A 27,676-nucleotide genomic window follows, 5' to 3' on the forward strand; every position below is an offset into this window, starting at 1 on the left:
AGATGTATACTTTTTTTGTGTGGGAAAATAATGTAAACTTTTACCAGGTAATTGTTTAAATCCTGAAGGAAAATACAACCTGCTTGTGAGTGTGTGTGTGTGTGTGTGTGTGTGTGCTTGTGTGTAGCCCGTACCAAGTGAAGAGTGAGACGAGGATCACTCAGCAGCTGTAGCAGCAGCTCTCCTCCTGAGCAAACACTCAACACCTGTCTTCCACATCCACTTCCCTCACCGTCACACAAAGCGCTCCTCTTGGTCAAACCGCTACTTTTCTTCTTTCTTCGCTGCGTAGTTCTCCAAGGGATCAGACGTGAAACGCTTTTGTTCCGCTGACCTCAACCTACCATCTACTTTTTCGGCGCCTAAGGATTTCAATGCTCCATGCATGTGCCTCATCTCTCCAGCCTGCCTGTCTGTCTTTTTACCCCCCCCCCCCCCGTGACTTGTTTTGGAAGGTTTGATCCGTTTCTCACCTGCCACTGCTAGCCTCTTTCACCATCTCCCTCCATTAACCATTCCTTTGACTACTTTAAGTGAGGTTTTCCAGTGAACTTTCAAAGCAGACATTGACGGTAATATTAGGTCAAAGTGCAGGGCAAGTTCCCATGCAGCGTCCAGTATCCCCAAGAGCTCATGAATGCCTCCAATGTTGGAAGCTGTGCACGTTTGTTTGTTATGTCTGAGTATGGAAGCCACTCAGACCAAAGTGGAAAGGACACATTCTGTGATGAGTCACTGGAACTTCAATATGAATACAAATTATACAACAAAAACATATTTCTTTCTGGCCATGGGTGTGTGTTGTGAGGGTTGGAGACACACACACACACACACACACACACACACACACACACACACACACACACAAGCTTCAGAGAATCCAGTTGGATTTTTCTTCTATTGATTTTTTCCTTCTCTCTCTCTCTCCTTCTGCGTGTTGGGCTTGTTTACATGGGCCTGTTACATCACCTCCGCGTGCTGACAGAGAGAGATGGATTGTGTGGGAAGAGGATGGAAGTTTGGTGAATGCTTCATTTTCTCTCTGTGTTCGCATCTGTGTGCTTGTGTGTGTGTGTGTGTGTGTGTGTGTGTGTGTGTGTGTGTGTGAGTGAGCATGTGTGTGTGTCTGTGCTTGTGTTTATATGTCTCTGGAAAATTCAGTGGCATGCACAGACTCAAAGGGTCAAGGGCAAAAAACTGAAAAAAGGGCACCTTCTCCATGTGAACATACGTGGGGCCCAACTGGGGCTTGGGAGTCCTGTGCGTGCTGAGATCGTCAAGAATTGATATTGGGGTGAATTTGTTTATGCTGAATTAGATGACACAATCACCATCAGGGTGCATTGTTGAGCCGTTGAATTGCCTCTTGTATGACCTTAGGGCAAATATGGAAGCCCCATTAGCCGACATTTTAAGTAATTGGTTTGAATAAAATAAAATAAAAACCTTTCCTTTAGCAACATAAGCAGGTTGGAATTTTTTATTGTCATTGTCACTGTGAACACGTTGCCATGCTGATTTTGCACAACTGGATATTTTGTTTGAAATCACACAATAATGGTAACATCAATATGGACAACATAACTATATTTTGTTCTGCTTCTCCTTGTATAAAACAACAATTGGAAAGTGCAACTGGAAAAACTAGTCAAAAAAACAGTTTGTATTTATTGTGTAACAGTCAGGTCCCTGAGGATTCTGTTAGTGCTGTCAGAACAGTCAGTGCCTTCTGGTGTTTGTTTTTCAGACAAAGTGGTTGCCTTGGTCTGCCACTTGAATGTAGTGGTATGGTAATCCAAATAAGAGCTGGATGTGTTTTTGCGTTTTTTTTATGTTGGTTTTAAGTGCTTATGGATTGAATTGCCAATATGCAAATGTGAATATGCTTGAAAAAGGTTTATACAAGTGTAGTGTGTATTTGTTGAGCAAAAGCCATACTGACTTGCATCCCCCTCTGTGACCATTATGTGAAGTGCAGGGTTACATTTAGGCCAATTCTAAGGGAACACAACAATTTAGCCACCCACAATCCCTCTCAGTGAATTTCAACAAGCATCCCACAGCGCATGCCTGTGTCCCCGGTAAAACGTTTAATGCATCGTTTTTGTGTTTAAGGGTGCGTCGATGTGCAGGAATAATCATGTAAACGTCTCACACAGAGTATCAGTGTTTATGTTGTGAGCCATCCGCTCAGGTACTGCAGATGGCTGGTTTCCTGAGTGCGTGTCTGCAGGGATGACGGGAAGATTATCCAGACGGCCCTCACCTCCGCTCTGCAATGAAAACCTTAAAGCAACTGAACTTAATTCTAGCATGTTTACACATGTAGTAGCTGTTACTAGTTTGTGTGTGTGTGTGCGTGTGTGTGTGTGTGTGTCTGGGTGGGTGTGGGTGTGTTGTGTGTGCCTGGGAACCTTTGAGTAGGTAACAGGGATGTGGGGGCTAAAGACAGGATATGGTGGGAGGGAAAGAGAGTGATGAATTGCACAGGAGATTATCATAATCATTTCATCACATCGCTATCATTCAATCATGTACTGTGGGCCTAGTTGTGCCCATCTCCGACGAACACACTTTACATGTAGCCTACTCCCCCTGTACATGTACTTTATTTTTCCAGCTCTTGTCTAAAAGTATTTTTATAAAGTGTGTGTGTGTGTGGTGTGTGTGTGTGTGTGTGTGTGGGGGGGGGGGGATTCCTAGCTGTTTTCCATGGCTTTTCCCCAGTATCAATGTAGCACAGACCAGCAGCTGAGCATATTTATTTTACTTTTCACAAAAGCAGCAGCCGGACAGAGGTATGCGTGTGAAAAGGACTTTAAAGCATCGAAAATATTATTTTCGCTCAAACATAAATAAATAAACACCCAGGAGCCAGGTCCTCTTTGGAATGTAGTAATTCAGAATTTTTATGAATGAGTGCATTCATACTTAGACACGCCCCCCGCCGCAGACCTCCGCTCTCCTTTTTGGAACAGTAAACCCCGCCCCCTCCCTCCTAATTGGTTAAAAGAGTTCAAGGGTGGGCGTGGCTGCCATAAAATGCACGGGGCTCATATAAAAACAAGTCTCAAACTTTGATCGATGAAAGTGTACAACAGGTGATGGGGACACTCGAGGAGCAGCGCGCATGTCGGATTTAATCTTTGTGGACAAAAGCTATTGTTTCTGAGCCTGTGGAGGATTTATTTGCCTGTGACATAGCCTAAGTGGCTGCGTTTTTTTTTTGGCATTGTTTTTTTTTTTTCATAACGTCTCATCTTATTCTACAGCATGGGTCTACTGCTATTATTCGCTGTCTTACAAGCATTGACCGTCGCCTTGGTAAGTTTACTTTTTCCCTCTGCTTCTTGTAAACACTGAGACTCACGTGCCTCTACTCTGCTGTAACAAACGGCGGATTTGAGCCGCAGCCGTCCTGTTCAATTAGGTTACAGCTTAATCTTCCAACATCTCCTTCCGTTCTTGCAGCATATTGCATGCCAAAACAATGGCCTAATGAAATACTATAGCTTACCCCATACAGAGTATAGCCAGCTCCGCACACAAGGGATTAATAACGTTACTACTATACACTTGATATCTCCTCTCTCCACGATCCAGTGTTAATGCTTCTGAGAGCTGTGGTAAGGTTTGCTGGTTTCCAAAATAAGGTACAGGGACCACACGAGGTCCTTGAACTTTACCTAATACTATACTATATGGTTATACTATAATATTGGATTGCTGATGCATTAATGTTTAATTAGCAATTTACTGTTGTTGTTCAAAATGTACCTATCACAATGTTGATAGTTGTATCTGTAACAATGCATCATGTTACATGAAATCTTAATATGTTTGTAGCCTATGTAAAATCGAAATACTTATGTCACATAAGATAGGTGAAGTAAGAAAGTACAATATTTACTGCTGAAATGTACTCAAGTAAAGTACAAGAAGCTCAGGTAATACTTATTCCAATTCAGCCTTTTTCTACCTCCTAAGCTTCAATCTTTTTATAAGTCCAAAATGACTCTACAGTAATATTATCCAACATACAAATGGAGGTAAAAATACACTTGAGGTAAATATGAAAGAACTTGATAATACTAAAAATGGAAAGGTATTGTCACCGCATTCATTTTGTAATGTTATATCCGACCCTCGTCATGCCCCCGAATCCCACAGAGTGAGCTGATGGTGGCAGAGTCAGGAAAGGAACCATTCAGGTTATCTGATTAGGGACAGTCAGACTGCCAGCTCTCTGTGATCTCAGTATCTGGGCTGATGTTGGAGTTGCTCTGGTGTGTGTGTGTGTGTGTGTGTTTAGGGGACGGGGGTGGGGGGACAAGATGTAGAAGCAGGGATGTTGGGCAGGGGGGGATTTTGGGTCAGAGCCTTTCATCCCCGCCCGCCCAGCGAATGCCAAGCGGAAGGCGACAGAGGGTCACAGATATCCCTGTGTGGCCGCTTGGGACAGTGCTGGGTATTCAGCAAATGTTTAAGCCTCACACACTTTGAAAAATGTCTGTGATCTGTGTAACAAGAGTCAAACTTTTGTCCTGCTTGCTTCCAGTGTTGGTCCTACTCCTATGGAAAATGGAAGTAGTTTTGACATTATTCAGGTTAAGCAAAGTGCACACTATGTCCCCTCCTGCAGGTGACGGCTGGCTGTCCTGTGGTGTGCGAGTGTCCAGCAGGGCCTCCGTCCTGCCCCCCCGGGGTCAGCTCGGTCCCGGACGGCTGCGGCTGCTGCAAGGTGTGCGCCTCTCAACTCAACCAGGACTGCCACGAAGGACGGCCCTGTGACCACCACAAAGGCCTGGAGTGCAACTACGGCAACGATGTGGGCCGTACCCATGGCATCTGCAGGGGTACGTAGAGGAAGGAGGTGGCAAGAGGGCAGGAAGGGAGGGGTGGGGTGGGGGGGACGTATTGGTGCAGCCTTTGGGGCACAGAGTTTGGGGTTTAGCTCGGGGTTGAGTGAGGGAATGTGTAACTTCAGGGTGGGGAATCTGGCTTCTGAGCCAAGCAGGCTGGAGTTTCTCTTTGATAGGGGCTTCAGGGTTTTGAAGCCCTTGCCACGATTTTGAAAACAGAGCACCTTCATGAGCTGCGACTGAAAGCCGGCCAACTCCAGGATTTATATAAGTAGTTCAGTGTGTACGCAAACAGTTCCATGAGACGCACAAACACGCACAGTGGTATTTTTATATGTGTGTTTATATGGGAATGTTTCTATATAAAGGGGGGTATCCGGGGTGTTGTGTGGGGAGTCCCGCTGAGGGACCCGGTGGGGAAGGACATTGTAAACAAGTCAAATTCCTCTTGGGTCTAAGAATAGTGCTTGCTTCATAAATCTGGAGATAGTGTGTCTCTCTCCCGCTCTTCTTACCGACCTTCCACGCATATTGAAAGTGCAAATTTACATATTTGCTTCCAACTGTTTGTTTTTCTCTTCCCGTCAAGTTACGCTATAGTGAGTAACTTTTTCATCTAAATGAGTATCGGTTACATTTAAGCCATTGCCAAATGAGTTGACAGAGTTGATTAAGCCCGTCTGCTCCATAAACTCTCTCTGTATTTCTCAGTTTGGCAACGTTTACAAACTAGTGTCGCCCCCGACACTGGTGCAGGAGCTCAGAAAAATCCCAATCCCAATTTCAATCCCAGTTGTTGATTTTACTGCTAAGAAATAACGTGGACGTACAGCAGAAGGTATAAAATCCACGCCCAATCACAGAAGGCATACCTCATGTAGAATCCGCCGACAGTGTTGTTCTCTTTACTCAGAATTACTCATGGGGGCGACAGAAGTTACACACTATAGCTTTAACACGTTTTTGTCTTTCAAAAGTATTTTGACCAAATTTTCTTTCTACTTCCTGTCCCTCAGCCAAGGCAGAGGGCCGCTCGTGCGAATACAACGGCCGGATTTATCAGAACGGTGAAAACTTCAGCGCCGGCTGCAAGCATCAGTGCACCTGTATCGACGGGGCGGTGGGTTGTGTGCCCCTTTGCCCCAGCCACGTGCCCCTGGCGTCCCCTTCCTGTCCCGCCCCCAAGCTGGTGAAGGTTCGGGGCCAGTGCTGCCTCAGCATCGACTGCCACAAGGGAACCACCGTTGTGCCGCCAGTGCTCCGTCGACCCCAGCCTCCGGTTTACCAGCCATACCCCTTCATTCCCTATCCGGCCTACCTCTACCCCAAGCCTTACCCGAAACCCTACCGGAAGCTGTACCCCTACAAACCCAAGAAGCAGAAGGACACCATGGGCAACGAGCTGGTGGAGGTAGGGCGCAAGTGGGACAACAAGCCACGTGGAAACAAGCACCTGGCGGGTAAGAGAGGGCGCCGCCGTGTCGCTTCAGAGTCCCGTCTGTTTCCCCTGCGCAGTAAAGCATCATGTTTATGCTTTGGCCATTTTAGCCTCCTGACGCACAAACGGCCTTACTGTGAGCCTTTCCTCTCTGCATCTGCGTATGTGTGTGTGTGTCAGCATTTATGTGAGGCTTGTTTTCCACTGGCTCCTTGCACACCAGAGGTGCTCTCTCTCTCACACTGCTCTCACACAGCACATACCTCTGTCACCCAGCTTTCCCCTCTCTGTAATCACCCTCTCTATGCGTCAGTGTTGCCTGTTCAGTGAATGAGGCTAGTGTGCTTTGCATCTCTGGACCTCTCCCTCTCTCTCTCTTCCATCGGCCATTTCCCACAGTCTGGTGAGACCAGCCAGATCTTGTGAGTTTCACATTAGTTTCTCTCCCGGAGATCAGTCTAGACTTTCTCCAATCTGTGTGGGAAGGAGTCCTGTCAAGAAATGACCCACCTTCAGACCTATGGTTTGTCCGTTCGCGAAAGGCATCCCCTGATTGGTTCATGTTGTCGTCAATGTAGCCTCCAGTCAGACTGGGCCCTCCCCACTTTCCATCCTGATTTGTTCAATTAGTCGTTGCCGTCTGGTTTCAGCTGGCTAGATTGATGACTTGAACCAATCAGGGACTGTCTTCCACTAACTGACAAACGTTAGGTCTGAACACGGGCGCTGATGCTCCTTCCCACACAGAATGGAGAAAGTCCCGACTGATCTACGGGAGAGTAATTCATGTGAAGCTTGCCAGATTGGGCTGATCTCACCAGGCTACCTTCCCTCCTCCCCCCTCAGTTCTGCTTTTGCTGATCTTGCTCCTATTCCCTTGACTCTCCATATTTTGGATTGTCCATTGTTGTAGTCCCCCCCCCCCCCCCCCCAAAGACTCACACGTCCTCTCTCTCTCTCTCTTGTCTCTCCTAGCCTGGAGGCAGGTTGGAGATCAGTGTGCGGTTCAGACCACTTCCTGGTCCCAGTGTTCTCGGAGCTGCGGGATGGGCGTCTCCTCTCGTGTTACCAACGACAATGCCCGCTGTAAACTGATCAAGGAGACGCGTCTGTGCAACGTCCGGCCCTGCAGCTCCATGTCTATCCCTGTCAAGGTGAGGAATGTGTTCAGTGTTTTTTAGGATTCTCATAAAGGGATGGAGATTGCGCTTCTTTCTCTAATGGTCCACAACCATCCGGTCCAAATAGATTCAGGAAAGGATTGCTGTCAAGGGGTCAGATTGGTATTAATATCGTGGCATGTAAGCAGCCCCCCGCCACTGAATCCCTCTGTAGCCGATAGCCCATCTTGGTCCATTCTGTCTATTCACGGTTCTGTTGCCATGTGCGATGACGCAGGAAGACGACAGAGCTGATTTAGAGCACATTTCAGAGTTGCTTCTAGCCAAGAAATAGTCAGGCAAGTTCATTTCAAATAGCTTAAATCACTGCAACTATACTTGAGAAATTGAGCAAAATGTAGTTTTACACAGGCATTAAATACCACAACTTTTATGGGACGTGACAAATGAAAGGCTCTCCTGTGGTTTGCCTCTGTTGGGTGATTGGTTTGGAGCTGTCCCATGTTGAACCTGCGACACTGTGGCCGTCAGCTGCACTCAGTGGCTCTTTGCTGGGTGTTTTAAAGAGCACTCTATTCGCCCACTGTGTTGCCCCATCACAATTGGTGCACAACACCCCTCCTGCCGTGAGCCACTCATGAGACTGATGGCCTGTTACGCACCTGTTTCTCTGCACTCTCCCAGTGTTTGCAGAGCTGCCGTGGGTGTTAATTTGTGTCAGTGTCAATCCTTAACTATCGTTGGCATGTCCCTCTCCCTGGCACCCATCTGTTGTTCTGACCTTTATCCCCCCCTTCCTCCTTGTCTCTGTACTTAACTGGATTAGCTTTGTTTTTCCTGTCTCAGAGTTTCTGTAATGAGTTATTTCATTTTTGCTGTGTGGTATGGCAGCGCTCAATCCGAGCAAATGGCACTGTGATACTACAAAGCTTTCACTGGAAGGCAGTTTTCAGAATGCTCTACGTTTCTGCAGAAGGTGTAGCCTCAAAGCAGCTCCAAAGAATAGTTTGTTAGCCATGCTAGCTGCCATTATAATGTATCTCAAAGTAGTCTGGAGTGAAGCCCGACAAAAACCTGGACTGCTAGGCAGAGCCAGCAGATATGTCCAGGCAATAAGAGTACCGGTAGGTTTTGGATGCCGGAATGTGATGTGTTGAGATTCTCTGGCCCACCAATTGCGCACGGCTAATCATACTTTCACTTTATGGGTTGGCTTATCATCCTGCGGTCAAAGGTCATAATGAATCAGCATATTGATTGGTTCACCGCGGATTTCAGAGTTTGAGGCCCAGAAGTTCTCTGGGTGGCTATATTGCTTTGAGGGTTTCTAGGTAGGCCTTCTCAGATTAATCTCAAAGAACCACTGTGCATTAGAACGACATGCTAGCTCAACTGTAGACTCTTAAGTCCAGGTAAACTCCTGTTACCTGGAAAACCAAATTCACTCCCTCTTAATTTTTCCTCCACAGAAAGGAAGGAAGTGCTCACGTACCCACAAGGCCCCGGAGCCGCACCGCCTGTCCTATGCTGGCTGCAGGAGCACTCGCCTGTACAGGCCCAACTACTGCGGTGTGTGTAGGGATGGCCGGTGCTGCTCACCCCGCCGTACGCGTACTGCCAGCGTTTCCTTCGCCTGTCCTGATAGGGAACGCTTCAACCGCTCCGTGATGTTCATTCAGTCCTGCAAGTGCAACGACGAGTGCAACCACCTCAACGAGGCGGCTATGCCTCCACAGCGATGGCTCTACGGAGACATGCACAAGTTCATCGACTAGTGGCATCATCCCCCCCTCAACCTACATTCCCTGACAAAAAAAACCCAAAACAAAACATTAACTCCCCCATAGTGATCCCTTTTATAGAATAGCTGTCCTTAGTGTATCTATGAGTAGACATGAGTGAGGTGCACACGTAAAAACATCTTTTCTGGAAGATTATTTGGGGGGGGGGGGAATGGGGAGAAGAAGAATGGATGGGATTAGCGCATCTCCAACTTTGAAAGAGCAAAGTGACCAGTACCTGCTTTAGTGTAGATAGAAAGTTATTTTTAGCTGGGCCACACTTCTACAGAATGTGACAGTCTTTGTGGAAAACACAGCTGCAACCAGGCACTGTGTTGCTTCAATGCACCAAAAGTCCCCCGAACACTTGAGACTTTTTTGGGGGAAATTTGGAGCAAGATATGTGTTTCTTTCATTGATAGTGTGGATTCACATCACAGTTGGTGAGCACCAGGTCTGACCAGCCAATGAAAACTGATCTGACCTTGCTTGGAGCCAAATATGAAACCAGCTGGAATTATATATCTGTACACCCTGATAACTCAGTATTGATAAACCAAATGAAGACTCATGGAGAAGACTTGACAGCAAAGACTGTGATCGTGACGGCAGAGGATGGAGGAGCATCTCAGACGTCCCGAAAGGAGGACAGCTTGTGTCTTTTCATGGTATTTATTCACTGGTATTTATTGAGACAGACATGGTGACACAGTGGCCACGGTGCTGCTATGTTTGGAGCCTCAGCACTGTTGAAGACAGATCTGAGGAGGACAAAAAAAGCTGAGATCTGACAGCAATGAGAGAGGGACATGGACTCCCGTTGATCTGGGGCTTGACCTATGGGTCGCATCAGTCAGAAAGCCATATCTAATGATGGACGATGAAGGAAACCGAAGAAGAGGAGGTATGCACGAGAAAAAGACAAGGGCAGAAGCTGACGGGTTGAGGCTTGGTACGGATTAGTGGGGAATATGTCAAAGGTTGTTTACACAGCTGGACTTGTCCCCTTGCCTTCGCAAGAAACCGAGACATTTAGCAAGCACCAGAAGAACAAGCCTGGGATTCTGGCGCCGAGGAGGCGACCGCCTAATTCAGTGCAAATTACAATCTTGACTCTGTGGGGCAGTGAGGGGGAAAAAAAGCTCTCTCGTTGGCTATAAAAATAAAATTTGAAAATTGCGAGTACTGATGTAAACATGTAATTTGTGAGGAGCGGGTGGAACCGCTCTGGTGCCCAATGTGGCCCTTTAATCGTGCAGAATGTCACAGAATGCTCGCTGAAAAAAGACAATAACTCATGCTTCTTCATGTTTAGGCAGCGTCGTTTCTGGGAAACAGTTCTTGAAGGCTGTGTTGTTGGTTGACATCACCGTCATGTGGGGGGCAGAGGGGTTGCTCTTTGGCCCCGGCCCCGCAGAGGACAGGGCCAGGGCTACCAGAGGTCATTAAGAACCTATTTCTGGGGACATTTGTTGCCAAAATAATTTAATGACTGACAAACCCAAGCATTTTGAGACAGATTTGGGTATAAGTTCATGCACCTTACAACCACCTTGATTCATAAGCTTTCATCTCATGCCAGGTAATATAGAGGTCGTTTTATCTTTACTGAATACACATATTACATGGGTGATGTGAAATTCAATGAAGCACCATTTTAGTATTTCACAGATGTTTTTCGTACCATAAAATAGTGGCTTTGACTTTTTTTCCCTTCAGTTTTCTGTTAAAACTGGGAAATGTTTGCATTTTCTACCATCTTGTGGCAACAGTAGGCTTTTCCTAGTTCAGAGCCTTACAAACCTTGTTAGAGGGTTTTAGACTTAACGGATGACCAAAACTAATGTTTTGGCAATTTTTCACAAAGTTGCCATTGCTATTTGCCAATGTAGATGCAGTGGTTTTGGTACCGTTTGTTTAGGTTTGTTACAGGACACTAGAGCAGCTATGTACAGATGCATCGTTACCTTCAATGTTCAATCTGCTGTATAAAGGGCCAATCCTTCAAGTTATACTACGAAGTCCATGTATGGTTTAGCACTGAAAGCTGCAGGATTCAGATCTTACAAGCATAAATGCCAATTTGAAAGCATGATAATTGTATGTCTTCTAGTGAACATTAATGCCATCTGTAATCAGTCATGCTTTTTAAGATATTTTTTTTTAAAGTTCTCAAAGAAGCTTAAATCAATTTCACATTTTGTATTTTTCAATAAAGACATTTTCACTCCTTCACTTGGTGTTGAACATTTCCCAAAGTGGTCATTTACTTATAGTTTAGCCTTGAATGAATGCTGACATTTGCTAATTAGTACTAAACAAATGACAGCAGAGGCCGATAGGAAGGTCATTATTTTTCAGGTCCTTGGTCAAACAAATGTTTTAAAAATGCGTACAGATTGAAGCGCAAATTCAACGCCCGAAGTCACCATGCTTAGCCCTCTGGGGAACAAATGTCTGCAAAAAATGTCATACCAATTTCAATTGCTGAGCTAATCTGGCTGCTTGCAGTGAAACAATCATTGATCTTTCCTAAATCCTCAGTTTACTTTGTTTAACAGGCACATACAACATGACATTGAGATAGTCAAATATTTAAGAACGGAAAGGGGAAAATATTTATTAGGCATCATTTTCTTCTTAAACATACATGCTAATGACATCCTAAAAAGAGCAAATTCTCCACTACGACTCCACTTTTTTTTGTTACTAGAGGCATTCAATTGGTAATTCGAGAGCTGCCATAAATCCCAACATACGTAAGTTTCACTTAACAATCACTGCAGGACTGTTAAGTGCAGTAGGGGCAAAAATAATATGAATCACAAAATGTCCTATACAAACTAATGTGAACATTTAAAAAGGGCTAAAAAACATGTTCCTCAGAACTACCTCTCCAAATGTTTCCCTGAAGCTCTGCTTGAGATTGGAATCAATGAAAATGGGATAGAGACTAGAATAGCCTCACAAGAGACCACAATAGTAAAATTGGCATTTTATAAAAAGTTTTAATTTTCAATAAGCAAAAAACAAACAGTAAAAGACAAATTAAAACCAACCGTACCCCCGCCCCAAAAAACTGACAATAAAAATAAATGTGTGGTGAACATAGGGAACAGAGCAGAGCTTTCAAATGGACAGTGAAGTACGTCTATTTCCAAATTCGACACCCACGTAGAAGAGACTTCTGCTTGGCTGGAGGACTCATCTGGACTGCTCGACTAAAGGGAGGGACAGAGTGGGACAGACAGGAGGTGAGCGTGTGGAAGGATCGGCGTGGTGAGCAACAGCTGAGCATACCAACTTTTCACCAACAGGTTAAACATGTGAAGGCAGTTTCCATTGATGAGTGACATGGCAGCGCCAACTGCTGTCTCTGATTGCCGGGCTGTCACTAAAGTTTTATTACACCCACTGATTATCTGTGCAGCTGACAAGATCTCTCTGGATTAAACAGCTCAGTAAAACACAGAACAAGGAATGATAGTAAACCCATTAATCAACGTATAATCGTTCAAACAAGTCACAGGGTTCATATAACTTTTTGAGAGTAACATTTTATGCAGTAGAATGGAAGTAAAATGTATATTGACTGTCACCTAATAAAGCTATTGAGGAAAAACACATGGAGTTTTCACAAATATTAAATTTAAAATAGAAGTACTAAAAATCCAATGGTTATAATAATTCCTGGAACTGATTTCAAGTCTTAGGGTCACAAAATGTGGAAGCTTTAAAGAAATGATTCAAATATTTGTCATGAATAAATATTTGTCCATAAGTCAGTGTGGTCTATAATTTGAGAAAATGTCAGCATTTTCCAGTAATGTGTTCGGATTTCAAGCACATGTCAAACCTTGAAAACACAATATTTAAAAATTAAGCTTTTTCCAAACATTACGGACTCTGTACAGACCCCGAGTCCAACCTATCAGAACAAACTTTGCTCAGGCCTTCAGGCATCACAGAAGGTGATCAGAAATGGAAAGACTTACTGTAAGAGGAGATGTCAATCTCATCTGGCAGCTCGGCCACGTTGACCTCAAAGCGGTCCTGCACGTCGTTGAGGATCTTGGCGTCGGTCTCGTCAGACACAAAGGTTATAGCCAGGCCTTTGGTTCCAAACCTACCAGCACGGGCCACCTGACGGGAGCAGAGCAGAAACCAGTGAGCTAAGTGCCAAACATGTGTACCAAAAACATTATATGTAACCAATAAGAATCTAACAGAACATTCCAGAGTTAGAGCACCCTGCGCAGGTATTCCCAGAATGTCGCAAAGACGCTACAAAGACCAAACATATGGGGTGAAAAAAAAACAGGTGTACATATTTCCCCCTCTGCAGTTCTCACCCTGTGCAAATAGGTGTCAGAATCTTCTGGCATGTCGTAGTTGAAGACAATGTTGACCCGCTCGATGTCCATGCCACGGCCAAAGAGATTAGTGGCCACCAGGATCCGCCTTTGGAAGTCCTTGAATTGCTGATAGCGAGACAGCCTGTGGGGTAACAGGGAGGGAGGACAGGGGCTCATCAACACAGCTGCTACGTGCATTACAGGACTGTAACCCCCTCTTTGAAGGCAATGATGTGTTGAGTTTACTGGAGAGGCCCCAGGCTCCATAAACATACTCAGCATTCGGAGCTCAATAGAGCATATGTTTATGAGAGAGGCTATGTAAGAGGAAGGTGTGTGAGTCTCACCTCTCCTCCTGAGCCATTCCCCTGTGGATGGCGATGGCAGGGAAATTCTGTTCCACAAGAAGCTGGGACAGAGCGATGCAGCGCTGGATAGACTTGACAAAGATCACAACCTAGAGGAAGAGCAGAGGCACTGACATTCAGTTGCTGGGGAGCATGGATTAGCAACTTTAAGCACAAGTTGGACTTCTGATGAAAGTCCCGCAGATCCTGAATTAGGGATTTTAATTAATTGATCTCAATGACCTGGCCGTTTTAAAATGAATACGGTTAATGTTCTGGCAAGGGATTAGATGGGAAAGCCTGGTACCAATTTCAAGTCTGCCAGTTAGCTTAGCATAAAGACTGGATATTAGTAGAATCTACCTACCAGCACCCCAGCAAATTTTTCTAAATCACCGGTACATTAGTTTTTCAGAAAAAGAAAAACACTTGGAGCTTTGCAATGCAATCTACAGCTTTAGGACTTTCTGTGGAAACCCAAGCAACAGGTTTTAAGGTCACATTTAGTCATCAATTATGGATATTTAAAATATTTGCTTGTATGTTTGATAAATCTTAAGTAGCTATAAATCAAAGCCAACATCATGTCAACCCCTATTGGGACATACATGGGACATACACTAGCAACATCTCCATGGCTTTACCTGGTTGAACTCCAACACGTCGAGCAGGTCGAAGAGCTTGCGGTTCTTCTCGCTGTCCTTCAGCTTGGAGTAGTACTGCTGCAGGCCGTGGAGTGTAAGTTTGGTCTCGTCGTCCACAAATACTTCCATGGGCTGTACAGGAGGTGACAGCATATGAATTAAGTTGACACATTTAGTTAAACATGTGAAATGCACATGCGGCAATTTTTTTTATTATTACTTTCCACGGAAAGTTCGTAAGTAAGAAAACTTCATTGATTACTTACATCCTGCATGAACTTGCGACAGACTGGTCGGATCTCCTTACTCAGTGTTGCACTGAACATCATGACCTGTTTCTCGTGAGGTGTGGCCCTGAAGATGTCTTGTACGTCACGTCTCATGTCTGTTACACAAAAAGGCCAGAGGATTACAAATTATAACGGATATGATACGGAGTAATCCTTGTTTATGTAGAGTGTGATGTGAGATCATCCACATTCATTTAGTACACACCTAGCTGCTCCAACATTTTATCACACTCATCCAAGACAAAATGCTTGACGGTCTTCAGGGCGAGGGTCTTGCTACGGATGAGGGCAAGGATGCGGCCCGGCGTTCCGACGACGATGTGAGGGCAGTTCTTCTTTAAGGTGTCTTCGTCCTTCTTGATGGCCATGCCACCAAAGAATACGGCAGCCTTTACTGTGGGCATGTACTTGGAGAAACGCTCGTACTCTTTGCTGATCTGGAAGGCCAGCTCTCGTGTGTGACACATGACTAAGACAGCCACCTGAGAAGTGGACACACAGACAGAAAATGAGTCTTTCCAGCCTGCTAATTTACTGAGCTCTAATACAGTAAGAATAACAGCAGATCAGACCATTTCGCTATGCAACATGGCTCCTACATAATGCAAGCTTTTGTAATTCCCTGAAACGTAAACATTGCTGCATTGAGGGACATAACCAACAACCACAGTGGAAAGCGATGTGAACAAAAGGTGTTGAATATACATATGCTCTTATTTTGGTTGTGAAGTCAACATTTACAACAAATTCGAAGCCATCACACGGCTTATTTTCTCATGTACTAACTGTTTAAAAAAAGGGGAATTTGGACCATAATTGCACTTTATGTGGGGCACAGACCGTTAAAGGACAAGACAAGACTCTTTTTAGCTTGTTTATTTCAAATGGCTGTAGCTGCTCAGCTTTTAGCACTAGCTTTTATCATCTCTAGTTTGTGTTATTTTTAGGTGAAATTAATAAATGTCTCAAACACTTTGAATGAAAACTTTTCATTCGTTGATTTTTCATAACGTTTATGATTTACTAACAAGTTGGTTACAACCCCCAGTTCTGAGACAAGAGGCTTCTCATGGTTTGACATAACGCATGGCCCGTAGGCCCGGGGCCAGTAAAATCATATGCAGGGCAAGTTGATTGGCCAGTCACTGTCCTGCCCGGGCCAGTAACGGCCAATCACAGTTCAGTATCTTTTTGTAGACTACATCATGGTTTATTGAAATGCGCGTTGAGTCGTAATGAAAGCAGTGTTTATTTAAGACTCAATATAATAAACCTAATATAAAATATATTTTTTAATGAAAGGCCAGTGGACAAACGATGCGTGGGTGTTTTGACAGGGGGAGCAACAAGCGGGCACACTCTCGCTCCGTTGGCAGAGCTGCCTACCGTCCGCCTGCGAGTCGACAAGTCAATCGACTTAAGGGCGCACTCACACTAGGGCCGTTTGCCTGTTCCGTGCTGCAGGAAGATTCAGCACGAAACGCTGCTATGCGCGGACAAAGGCATTGTGTGTTTCTAAGGTGATTTAACATCATAGTCTCAGACGAGCGTTTAACCTTTGCTGCATATTTTGCACTGCATTGTTTTTTATCACTAGTTTGAAAAAATGGTCCCACACCGGACTCTTATGTGAAGCTGACACTTCATGCTGAAGTGACGCTCCTGCAGTGCGCTCACGTCCAGACGTGAACTCGCATAAACGGTGAAATCTCCTATTAAAAAAACAGCATAACCCATTGATTTTCAGATTTCTATTCTATTTTTAAAGTCAACTTGAGCGCAAGTGGAAAACCGGTCATTCGGTCGACACATTCACATCCCTAATGCATATAGAGAAAGTAATAAAAACAGCCTACCACACCACAAAGAATGATCAGACCTTCATCTCTTATTTTTTTTTTTTTGTATGAACATGACTTCTGCAGGTGAACTATTCATTAAACTGCCCAAATTCAAGAATAAAAACAATCAACTATTGGACTTTAAAATACTGGCCGACCCCTTCAACATACTTTCAGTTGTAGGCTTGAAATTCAATATGTTTGCCTGGTTTTATATTATGTGTATGAGCAATATCAATATTTCATATAATTAAATAAAAGAAAAATAACCAAATCTAAAGGGAATATCTATACTGTAACAGTATAGATATTCCCTTTAGATTTGGTTTATTTTTCTAATACAGGTATTATAATTATTGACACTAAATTATGAAGAAAAAAAAGTGTGTGCAGGGCCAGTGAAAATATACAAGGGGCCAGTAAAACTCGGATGCACTGGCCCGGCGGGCCAGTAGGAAAAAAAAGTTATGTTGAACCCTGCTTCTTTAAAGTGTTGGAGACTGGCATTTATTAATTTCCCCCCAAAAATAAGACAATTTTTATATCATTTTGTGAGATGCAAAAGGTACTAACCTGTCCATCAACGGGTTCAATCTGCTGCAGCGTGGCCAGCACAAACACTGCCGTCTTTCCCATACCAGACTTGGCTTGGCACAGGATGTCCATTCCCAGAATGGCTTGTGGGATGCATTCGTGCTGGACTGCAAGAAAAACACACAACAAAGGACTCGTGTCAGAAAGTATTTCAAGCCATTTGCACAGAGCTCCCAGATAGTAAAAAGCACTGTCCTGAAGTGATTTAAGAACTTCCAGAATACCACCCCACTTGGACCGGGGCATTTTTTCACATTCAACAAAAAGGTGCGTACAACAGTTGAGATGACCAAACTATGCCCCTCACCTTCAGACGGATGCTCAAAACCACAGTCGATGATGGCACGGAGCAGCTCAGGTTTGAGCAGGAAGTCTCTGAAGCCGGAGCTGTGGATGGATACGTAGGAACCCTTCACCTCCTTCTTGCCCGCGGGTGTTGCGGTCTCGGGATCTACCTGATGCTCATCGTCTTCTTCATAATCGAGCAGCTCGTTATCGACGTCATTCTCAGCCATTGTGTCTGTCTAGAAAGAAGAAAATATAAGACAGGTAAGCTTCTGCTGAGTGTGTCTCATGGCAAGATCATAAACTTCTATCATGGCTGAGCCCAGCCCCCTTTAGCCGGATACACACCGGGCTTTAGCCCACCTGTAGTTGCTGATCGTTGGGCCAGGTTTTGAAATGAGGCCTACATTTGGAAACGGCTTGGCACAGGTCAAAATGTGCCATTGTGTCCGTGTTTACAAACAGGGGTCGATTTGGTTTCGTGTAAACAGTGATGTAATTGTAAACGCCTCCAATGAACATTAATATTGCTGTGTGCATCCCCCCCAGCGGCATTTAACGTCCGGGAGGCCGGTGAAAGAGATCTGTGAGCTACTTTTTCAAAAAACAACAATACGCATACAAGTCCCAAGTCTAGCCTTAATCAGTGTTCTCTACTCACAAAATATCGTCTAAATCTGTTCAGGCGTAGTAGACCTGAATCCCAACAGAAACGCTTAGATTGACCCAAACCGGTTAGCTTTTGAGCTACTCACAATACTGGAAAGCCATTGTGTTGCATAATCATTGCTAACGTGGCAAGCTAACATGCTACACAAAAACAGCTATAATGTTACTTGACCTGCCTAACTATACGATACATATTTACAGACTAAGTGTACTTTATCATAAAGAATGTGTTACGCGACGAATAAATAAGCTATGCATTTTTTATTTATTATAAAATGTGAAGAGGTTTGCTGGGTTGGCTAAGCTATCAAATGCTAAACTACAACCCGCTAGCTAGCTGAGTCAGTAGGCAAACAATGAAGGAAGCAATTTCAGTCCAGAGATTTCTACTTTCTCACTTTTGGTAAATAAATAGACAACACGAGGTCCTGGACGTCGGTGTAAGTTTTTAAAAGCTCTCCAGTTGCTACAATCAAATCGAAATTTGTGTGCTTACCTTTACGGTGTTAGCTGTGCGTCCAACTACAGATCAAACCGCATGGGGAGGCCTCAGTCAGCTTATACGATTCGTCGGAAGTCCCGCCTCCGCCGAAGGACGCTGACACGATTGGTGGATCAGGACGAGCACCGGCAGAAGCAGACGTTGATTGGACGACACCTGTGCCGCAGTCCAACGCAGTTTGAAAAAGCGGGATACAGAAAAGCGAAATTCTCTGTATGGAAGCCCACAAGGGACAACGAAAATAAATACATATTTAATAATACATTTGCAAAATAAAATGAATGAATACATGCAGTGCTTGTAAAATAATTTAGTATTAGGTAATAAGTCTGAATAAAGATGTTTTAATTTCTAATGCAAATGTATTGAGTTTCTGGATAACAGCAGTTTATTTGACTTGTAACAAGAAAACTGTAACAGTTAGTATTCAATTATACTAGGTTTTCACTTCAGTTCTTCAGGACAAACATTTCATATTTTAATTTTAAAATCTGGGAGCCGTACTTCCAGAAAAAGCACTGCATGTAGGCCTACTTGCGACATATATTATCTGACTTGATTGTGTGATTTATCTTTTATTCATTTACACATTTACACTTTCCTTCCTTCAATGTTAGTGTGGATAGTTGTTTAATATATAAACAGTATGTATTTTTTTATTATGTTGAATTTATTTATTTATTCGTTGATTTTCTTCTTCCTTTCCTCTATCATACCAACATAATACAATTATACATTTTTTTTTATAAATATAGAAGAACTTTCTTTTGTATTTTCTGATTTCTTTGTCATTTGATTTTTTATGGCTGCCTTATTTATCCAACAAAATGCAACATGTAAACAAAACTACTGCTACTTTGTAGCTGTACTGTAGGCTATTGAAGGGGGGTCTTTTGGCGCATATCAGAATCACGGCTGTTCACTGCCCTCTAGTGGTCACAGTGAAGAACTCCAGCAAACAAATAAACAGTCTACCGGTAAATTGATTAATATAGACCAGGGGTATTCAACTAAAATTCAAATAGGTCCAGTTAGAGAAAATGTCCTCAAGAAAAGGTCCGGAACATCATAATGTCTAACTTGCGTTGTGATTCAGTGTGATATATAGTGAAGTAGCCTAGTAGTTGTATCAACGTCTGCATGTAATTAACAACTGACTGTCAGATCAATATAGAAAGAACAATTCAAAAACATTTCAACAATATTTATTCTCACTTTTAAATAATTATAGATATATAATACTGAAGATATATGTATTATTTAAGTGACTCAACTGAAACTAATCTCTTCATAGAGAAGGGCTGCATTTAAAAATAAAATGGTGAAAATAAATATAATAATCTTAAAATAAAGATAAAATATATAATTCATTTTTGAAAAATTAAATAATTTTGAGAAATATTTTCAATGTATCATTTCTAAACTTCACTATACCTACTATGTTTGTTTAACATAGTAATCTCCCACTTTGTCTAATACTGGATTTTTATTTTGCAATTTTGAAAAGCTCTGAAAAAGTGACATGTCAGAAACTAAACCCCTGTAGGGGGTCTGGGGGTTTCCCCCCCAGTAATTTTTTTTTGTGTTTTTATAATGTAATCGGAGCATTCTGGTGCATTCTGGGGAAAATAATAAAAGAAAAGGTCAACATTTAATATAGTTAAGATGAATAGAAAAATTAACAAAACAACATAACTTGCTAGCAGCCAGATAACTGGACTGAGGGACGGATGACCACTAGCTTTCGCTAATGTTAGTGGGGGCTACTGCCAAATATCTTGCTAAAAAATTAACCTGTATTTATAAATTCTGCCATTACTAAGAATATGTAAAACTTAAAATGTAGATAATTGTAACTACATACAATTTTTTTTTTTAAATAATGTTTTTCCTGTTGCTGTTGTGGGCAGTAGATGCAGTGCTGCTGGCGATTGGTGATTATGTCAATCTTATGTCTGTGTCATTCACACATAGGTCTACATCAGGGTAATAGAGAGTCCACATGATTGCACCTTGACCGGTTTTCACCAGTCTTACAAAAGGGGAAAAAACCATAGATAGTAAATAATAGGAAAAAACTCAGCTGTTGATCGCTCGTTAACTCGCTCGCGACACACGGAGCCGGTGAGCGAGCGGGCGAGCGAGAGAGAAAGCTGTCTCTCACTCTCCTCCCGCTGTCTTTCTCACTCTAATCTGACTTATTTCGCTGAAATTCTCGTAATTCTTGCACTTCTCTCTGACATCTCTCGCATGATAGCTCACTGTCTCTGTCTGTGAGCCAGCCTGAGCCGGGAATGCAGATTCGATTGGCTGCCTGAGTAGCAGGAGGCGGGATGGCTTAACTCGAAAGCATTTCCTGATTCGCGAAACCAGTACCGTAAAGTCTAGAAAAGCTGCGCCGGTCAAAATAGAAGCGCCCCGTCAAAATTTTAAATACTTAAATAATTGATTGACTACAGGTCCGGGTCCGTATAGGACGGCGTCTGGGTCCGGACCCGGACCGCGGTCCGCCTGTTAGTGACCCCCGATATAGACCAATCTATGCAAAACTCATAAGCCTATATGATTAAAGCAGACAGCAAAAGAAACATCGGTGTTTATAAAATCTCAGTAAATAAAGTTTTATTTGTATTCGTTTTTTTGGTGTGGAGACAACCTGACCTGCTAGAAACCAGTGTAACCTGTTCATTCCAGATTGAACTGGATGGCATATAAAAGTGAGTATTCCGTGAGTACTTTCAAAATAAAGTGACCAAACCGAAGCGTTCAGAAACAAACAGATCAACAAAAACTATAAAAAATAAAAACAAATAAATGCATATATTATTCTCTAGTGGTTACAGGCAGTTACACAATACAATTGTACATGTATCAGTGGAAACAGATATATTCTGATTTGTATTATTCTTGAGAAGATATGGGGTATTCATATGGTAATTTTCCTATACACTCGTTATATGATATCAACTAACACAAACTTTTGCTCCACGCTTTCAGTGTTAAAGAGTTATTTATTGATATATTATTATATTATTACCATTTAACATGTGAAGAAAGTGTCCTCATCTCTCTGACTGGGCATTCCGGCCGGGAATAACAATATGTCTTCAGAAATTTGGGTTTTTAAATAGCAAATAGGCCAAACACAGCATCTCTACTTAATCTTAACAGTTTACAGAGCATATTGTTTTGTACATTTGTAAATACCTCTCTTTAATCCTATATGGCGCAAGAGGAGGTCGTTTGGGTCAGGTCCTATATGGAGACACTTGAAGTTGTTCAACACAATAATGGATTTCAATTTTCACATATATTTTACAATCTGTATGTAATCATTTTGTCATGGTTCATTCTGTGTGACATCTATTACATATCTGTCCGTCTTAGGTTTGGGATCCCTCCTCTTTACCCTCTTCCTGAGGTTCCTTCCACTTCCTAGCCTTAATCTTGCTCTCCAAATCAAGGGTCTAAAGACAGAGGGTGACATATGCTGCACAGATCGGAATAGTCTATGTGATTTACAGCTGGATTGATCAAATTGGCTTGGCAACTAAAGGTCAACAGGATAACAAAACCCTAATATAATACAAGCAAATCCCATTAAAAAAGTATAAAACATATTTCAGTATACAAAAGGCCTTTCTATCAGGATATTATCAGTGTTAGGATACTGTTAGCAAGAAGATGGCCATAAGTCTTATATCTGTGATTCCAGAGCAGAGGAGAAGCTCCACTGTGTAGGAGAGAAGTACGGGAAGCTGTCGGACTCCGGCCGGGAAAGACCCTCTGAGTATGTAGCAGAGGGGAGGCAAGAGCCACTCAGGAAGTCCCTGACATGGGGAGGCAGAGAAACAAACAGCCAGGCTTCCACCAGGAGACCCCCACCACGCAGCCCCGAGCAGCAGCCCAATTCAGCAGGCAGTGCCTCCAGACTGTTACTGCGCAGGTCCAGCCTCGACAACTGACTTAGAGCTGAGATCCCCCCGGGCAATAAACTAAGAGAGTTGTGAGCCACGTTAAGGGTTCGCATCTCCAAACAGCTATTGAACAGCTCAGGGGGTAGGCTCTCTACCCTGTTCCCACTGACGTCCAGCTCTGTCAGCAGCTGCAGCGCCTTTACCTCCGCAGGCAGCACCTCTATTAAGTTACCGGCCAGCAGAAGCCTACGAAGGCGTCGAAGGGTGAAAAGTGCCGGGGGAAGGCTCTGGAGCTGGTTGTTGGATAGATCGAGCAGCTCCAGCCCTCGCAGCACACCCACACTGACCGGCAGTGCCAGAACACGGTTGTAGGCCAGTCTAAGGCAAGAGAGGCGTCGCAGGTGAGCCAGGCCCAGCAGCTCCTCCAGAGTTCTTATGTTGTTATGCTGGAGGTCGAGTGTGCGCAGGTTGGTGAGAGCCAGCAATGCAGAGGGTAAACGCTCTAGCTGGCAGTCCTGCAGCAGTAGCTCTGTCAGGTCCACCATCCGCTTCAAGCCTGTCAGTACCAGCAGCCGGGTGCCATCGTTGTAGATCTCAAGCCTCGCCAAGCTGCCCGCCACCTCGCAAAGCTCCCCGGGGATGCGCTGCAACATGCCCCGGATCACCAGCATACGGAGGTGACGCAGTTGGCGGAGGCTCCCCAGTGCCCAGCTGCGGCCCACACCACCGTCGCTGCTCAGGCGGCCAGAGAGGTGGAGCTCATGCAGGCTGCGTAGGGACAGGACCCAGCTGGGGATCTCTGAGGCCTGGGTGAAGGTGAGTTGGAGGACCTCCAGACGTTCCTGGAGGACTCCAAGGGCACTGGGGTCCACAGCGGCAGTGCAGTGGTAGAGGTGGAGCTCCCTGTTGTTGGAATCAAATCAAATACTTAAATGTGAAGAAAAAAAGAGAGACAGAATAGTCCATAAACGTCTCATATTATGCACATTTTCAGGTTAAAAATTGTATGTTGGGGTTCTACTCGAAACAGTTTATGGTGTAGGGTCCAAAAAACACTTTATATTTCTCACAGTGCCATTGCTGTATCTCCTCTTTTCGGCCGCTGTTTGAAACGCTCCGTTTTAGAGCCTGTCTCTTCAAGCCCCGCCTTCCAAAAAGCCCATTCTGCTCTGATTGGCCCTGAAACTAACTGCTGGTTTGTACCTAAGTGTAAGTTAGATTCAGCCATGGATATCTGGGGGTGTGTTTATCCCAGGTTAGGTTTACAGGGGTTTTTGAACACAGGTTTTCAGAAAGGTGGCGTTGGAGAAAAAGATACAGGGTAGTGTTTTCATACTTGAGTCTCTATCTCACCGGGACCCATATTAATGTTGAAAAACCACAAAAAAATTGCATTTAGCATAGTTAAGAGTAAGGCACAGTATGTAATAAATAATAACGGTGTACTTTGGCTCTCTACCCCTCCTGTTCGGAGAATTTATAGAAGCTATGGTGACCTTCAAGGACAAGAATCTGGTTACTTTAGGTGGCATCATCCACCACTGCCTCAAGTCTTAACACAATATGAAGTGATGAGGTAAAGAAGTATTTAGTTATTTATTATATAGCACTTCTCCTTCGTCTTCCAGGTGCACTCCCAGCAGACACAGACTATATGGTAAAACGCATGAGGTTTGTATGTTCTGTGCTACTGTAGCAACATGACAGTGCAACATGGTGGCGTGCCACACTCTTAGGTAGATATAAAAGGCCCATTCTAAGGTAATAAAATAAAACAACTTTAATTTTCAAGCGATTATACACTGATAAAAACCTACTGTCTGTTCTGAAATTCATTTTGCACACTGCACATTTAATGCCAACATATGTAGGTGTCACATACAACTTTGAATTTGTTTGTTAAAAATGTGCAAAGCATCATTGCACCACCATTAAACTCACCTGAGTGAGGTCATGTTGGCCACCTGTGCCGTGAACCTGGCGTCTGTGATGAGCTCCAGTTTGAGCACCTGGAGCTGGCTGAGGGTGAAGAGGGCTGGAGGTAGGCGAGGCAGGGCCACCAGCTGCAGCTTGGAGCAGCCATCTGCATCCACAGTGGCCATGGCACGTAGCTTCTCCTCCCCCCAGCGCCTCTCCAGGTTTTCCTCCAGCAGCCTGCTCTCACTGACCGGGGACAAAAAAACAGAAAGCCGCTGGGCCAGCAAAGGGTCATACTGGTCCAACATGTGTAGAAGAAAGGCCAGGTCATTTCTCAGGTCGGGAACATCTCGCAAGGAGCACAACTCCTTCAGCGAGTGAAAGGAATACTGCCGCAGAGAGCTAAGAAGTTAAGAAAATATATGGAAAGAACAGAAAGAGAAATATATCACACAGAATATACTGTTGCTGAAAACACACTCTAATCCTATTATCAGGCCTCTGGTATGCTCAACCTCATGGGCATTATTCTGTTTGAAGGCCCTTGAACAATCACAGCCTGTGTGGTCTGAACCAATGAACCACAGAACGTCTGAACCATTTTACATGTTTTATCTTGTTCCAACAATGTGACCAGTTATACTAAAACCGGGACAAATGAAGTCCAATATTCACTGTCCTTTAAGCTTCGATTTCTGTCTTCGACAACTCCAGAGGGGACTATCTGACTCTTTAAAAGCTAAATGCTTCATAGGTTCACCAGCCAATTACTCACTTTGTTTATATCTTGCTGGTAGTGCGGGTATATCAGAGCTTTAATTGCTAAAAACTGCTGCATGTGGATTGAAAGAAAAATCATAATGGTGAGAGTGATCCAAAACAGTAAAGTAGCAGGCCCAAACAAAACGTTGAAACACTGTACAGTAATAATACTGTAGACATGAGAGATTCTAAGTTGAGCAATAATTCCATGGGTCCATCATTACAAGTGATCCCTTCTGCATTACACATAGATTTTTCTAATGCCTGAGGTTGAAACAATTAAGGCATCTTTAAAGTTCGGATCAAAATATCATGTTTTTTGTGGTGCCAACCCATTTTTTACCAGAAAACTGTGCACAAATGCCCTTACCTGTGTAAAATCCAACTGAGGGTGTAGAAGTTCAGCATGCCGTACAGCCCCAGTAGGGTCAGGTACGCGACCAGCAGCTTGCGTATGAGTGGGGATATGACATGGATACACTCAAAGGTAGTGTAGCTGACCAAGGCCTGCGCCTCAGGATGACAGGTGTGGGTGAAGGAGAGGGAGCTGAGAAGAGGGATGGTGTAACTCACAATCAGCATCACCATCAGCAATTTGAATATCGTCTGAGCCAAGTAGACCTGAATAGATACAGCAAGAGGGGGTATAACGAAGACATCAGCATCGTTCGATCAAGTTTCGGTCAAACATGAACTTCTTTTGTGAGATTAAATGACTTGCTGAAGATACATAAGGATCTCTCACCTTGTAGATAACATCTGAGCTTTCGCAGTGGGACCGGAATTTCCTGACCCTTTCGAACAGCGCCCTGGCCTGTTCCCCATCGCTTTTATCCAGACTGATAACCTGCTGGGGACTATCAACCATGACCATGGGCTTGGAAGAAGGATTGCTGAGCGATACAGACGTCATGGTGGAGTTACAAGAGAGTGTGGACGGGCATGGGGAGGGAGGGGCGGCAGAGGAAGCACTATCTGACCTCTTCAACAGCGGGCTCTCTGCGCCCGAGTCTAGGCTCAGTTGTCTTGTGCGGTTCACTGGGGGAGAAGATCTGGAAGAGGGGGGAGGTTGGGGTGGTCTTCTCTCTTCCACCACTTCCATCTCTTGGATGTTCTCCTGCCGGGCGGCATGAGACAGGGCCTGTGAGGTCCAGGGCGACTCGCAGCACTTTGCCAAGATGGCCAAGAAGTGCTCTATGCGGGCGGAGGTGTGGGGGAAGTGGAGCCAGAAGGAGCCGCTGGCTACCAGCACTAGAGTCTGCAGTAAGGCCATGTAGGGGAAGAAGCGGGAGCACAGTGGCAAAGCCTCATGGTAGCACACCTAGACAGAAAAAAGATAGATTGACGCTTAAACCTGCATTTTTTCTAATTTATTTTATCATTCATTTAGACTTGAGTTTTTTTTCCACCTGATGAATTGTCTAGTATATATACACTCCTTTAGTTGTGATTCTGCGGATAACTTCATCTGTCTGCTATTACAGGTCTGGTGGAATACAGATGAGTTTTGATTTTTTTTACTTCTGTGGGATTGAACCAGAAGAGTAAAATTGAGCGGCCAGAACCAAAACGATTAGGTGAGAGATGCTATAATGCAAGGCAGTGTTAAATGGGGGTCATTTTCTGTGGGTTCATCACTATGAAGTGGTAGACTTAGTAGTATTTATCAATAAAGTTATCATAAGATTATGGCTGATTCAAGGGACTTAATGGTCAATGTTTTACCTGGTTTCACCAGTTTGGTTCTAAATAACAGAAGGCAAGTCATGCTAGTATTACAGTACCTGGCTAATGTAGATGTACTGCTGGTAGACCAGATGTGTGCGTCGACCCTTTGCTGTAGAATGATGATTGGGGCTGATGTTGTGTCGAACGTGGGTTGGGGGCTCTGAAGATGGAGTCAGTGCCACATCCCTTCCAGTTGAAGGACTGGGTTCGCTATAGTTTGCAGAGACAAGACGATCCACGGGAATGCACACCACACGGTCCCTGGATAGCTGCTCAGTACAAGCCAAGACGGATGCCATCAGCATCAGGACCACCAGGTAGTCCATGAATACCTCCCACCAGGGCTTCAACAGCTTAAACCTGCTCTGGTGCTGGTTCAGGGGCACCAGCTCCGACAGGGAAAACATGGCGATCCTCTAGGTCCTACAAGGATGACTGTAATAAAAAAGTGGTGAAGTAACGTCTGCCCCATTTAAACTCTGTCTCTCTAAATTGGTCTGATAAAGTGAAATAAAACGCAGAGAAATAATCCTGAAAAAAAGTTAACTGAATACAGTATACATACTGTATTATGGGACCACCACATGAATTCCATAGAAATAATTACAAACAAAGTTTAGGCC

The 27,676-nt window shown here is 44.0% G+C and overlaps 3 protein-coding genes across 3 annotated transcripts; 1 reads left to right on the forward strand and 2 right to left on the reverse strand.

The window, feature by feature from the left end:
• The first annotated feature begins 3,215 nt into the window (after window positions 1–3,215).
• LOC307263308 (CCN family member 1) lies at window positions 3,216–11,437 on the forward strand. Its single transcript, XM_080044436.1, has 5 exons — window positions 3,216–3,324; window positions 4,643–4,856; window positions 5,879–6,322; window positions 7,276–7,454; window positions 8,891–11,437. The coding sequence occupies exons 1-5, from the start codon at window positions 3,274–3,276 to the stop codon at window positions 9,194–9,196; spliced, it is 1,194 nt and encodes a 397-aa protein (XP_079900562.1). The 5' UTR covers window positions 3,216–3,273; the 3' UTR covers window positions 9,197–11,437.
• Window positions 11,438–12,194: 757 nt separating this feature from the next.
• Window positions 12,195–18,838, reverse strand: LOC307262479 (ATP-dependent RNA helicase DDX39A-like). The gene is made up of 10 exons (XM_080043369.1): window positions 18,724–18,838; window positions 17,581–17,797; window positions 17,253–17,380; window positions 15,044–15,320; window positions 14,815–14,933; window positions 14,549–14,680; window positions 13,905–14,014; window positions 13,555–13,699; window positions 13,198–13,345; window positions 12,195–12,423 (listed from the first exon to the last, which is right to left on the reverse strand). The coding sequence occupies exons 2-10, from the start codon at window positions 17,786–17,788 to the stop codon at window positions 12,407–12,409; spliced, it is 1,284 nt and encodes a 427-aa protein (XP_079899495.1). The 5' UTR covers window positions 17,789–17,797; window positions 18,724–18,838; the 3' UTR covers window positions 12,195–12,406.
• Window positions 18,839–22,426: 3,588 nt separating this feature from the next.
• On the reverse strand, window positions 22,427–27,460 carry LOC307262384 (volume-regulated anion channel subunit LRRC8D; the record flags this gene model as incomplete). Its single annotated transcript, XM_080043249.1, has 5 exons — window positions 22,427–23,549; window positions 24,588–24,965; window positions 25,696–25,946; window positions 26,071–26,646; window positions 27,110–27,460. 5 exons carry the CDS (start codon window positions 27,458–27,460, stop codon window positions 22,427–22,429), a joined length of 2,679 nt encoding a protein of 892 aa, XP_079899375.1.
• Between the last annotated feature and the right edge of the window lie 216 nt (window positions 27,461–27,676).

The sequence above is a fragment of the Ammodytes marinus genome (assembly GCF_949987685.1).
Source record: "Ammodytes marinus genome assembly, chromosome: 16".
Taxonomy (NCBI): Eukaryota; Metazoa; Chordata; class Actinopteri; order Uranoscopiformes; family Ammodytidae; genus Ammodytes; species Ammodytes marinus.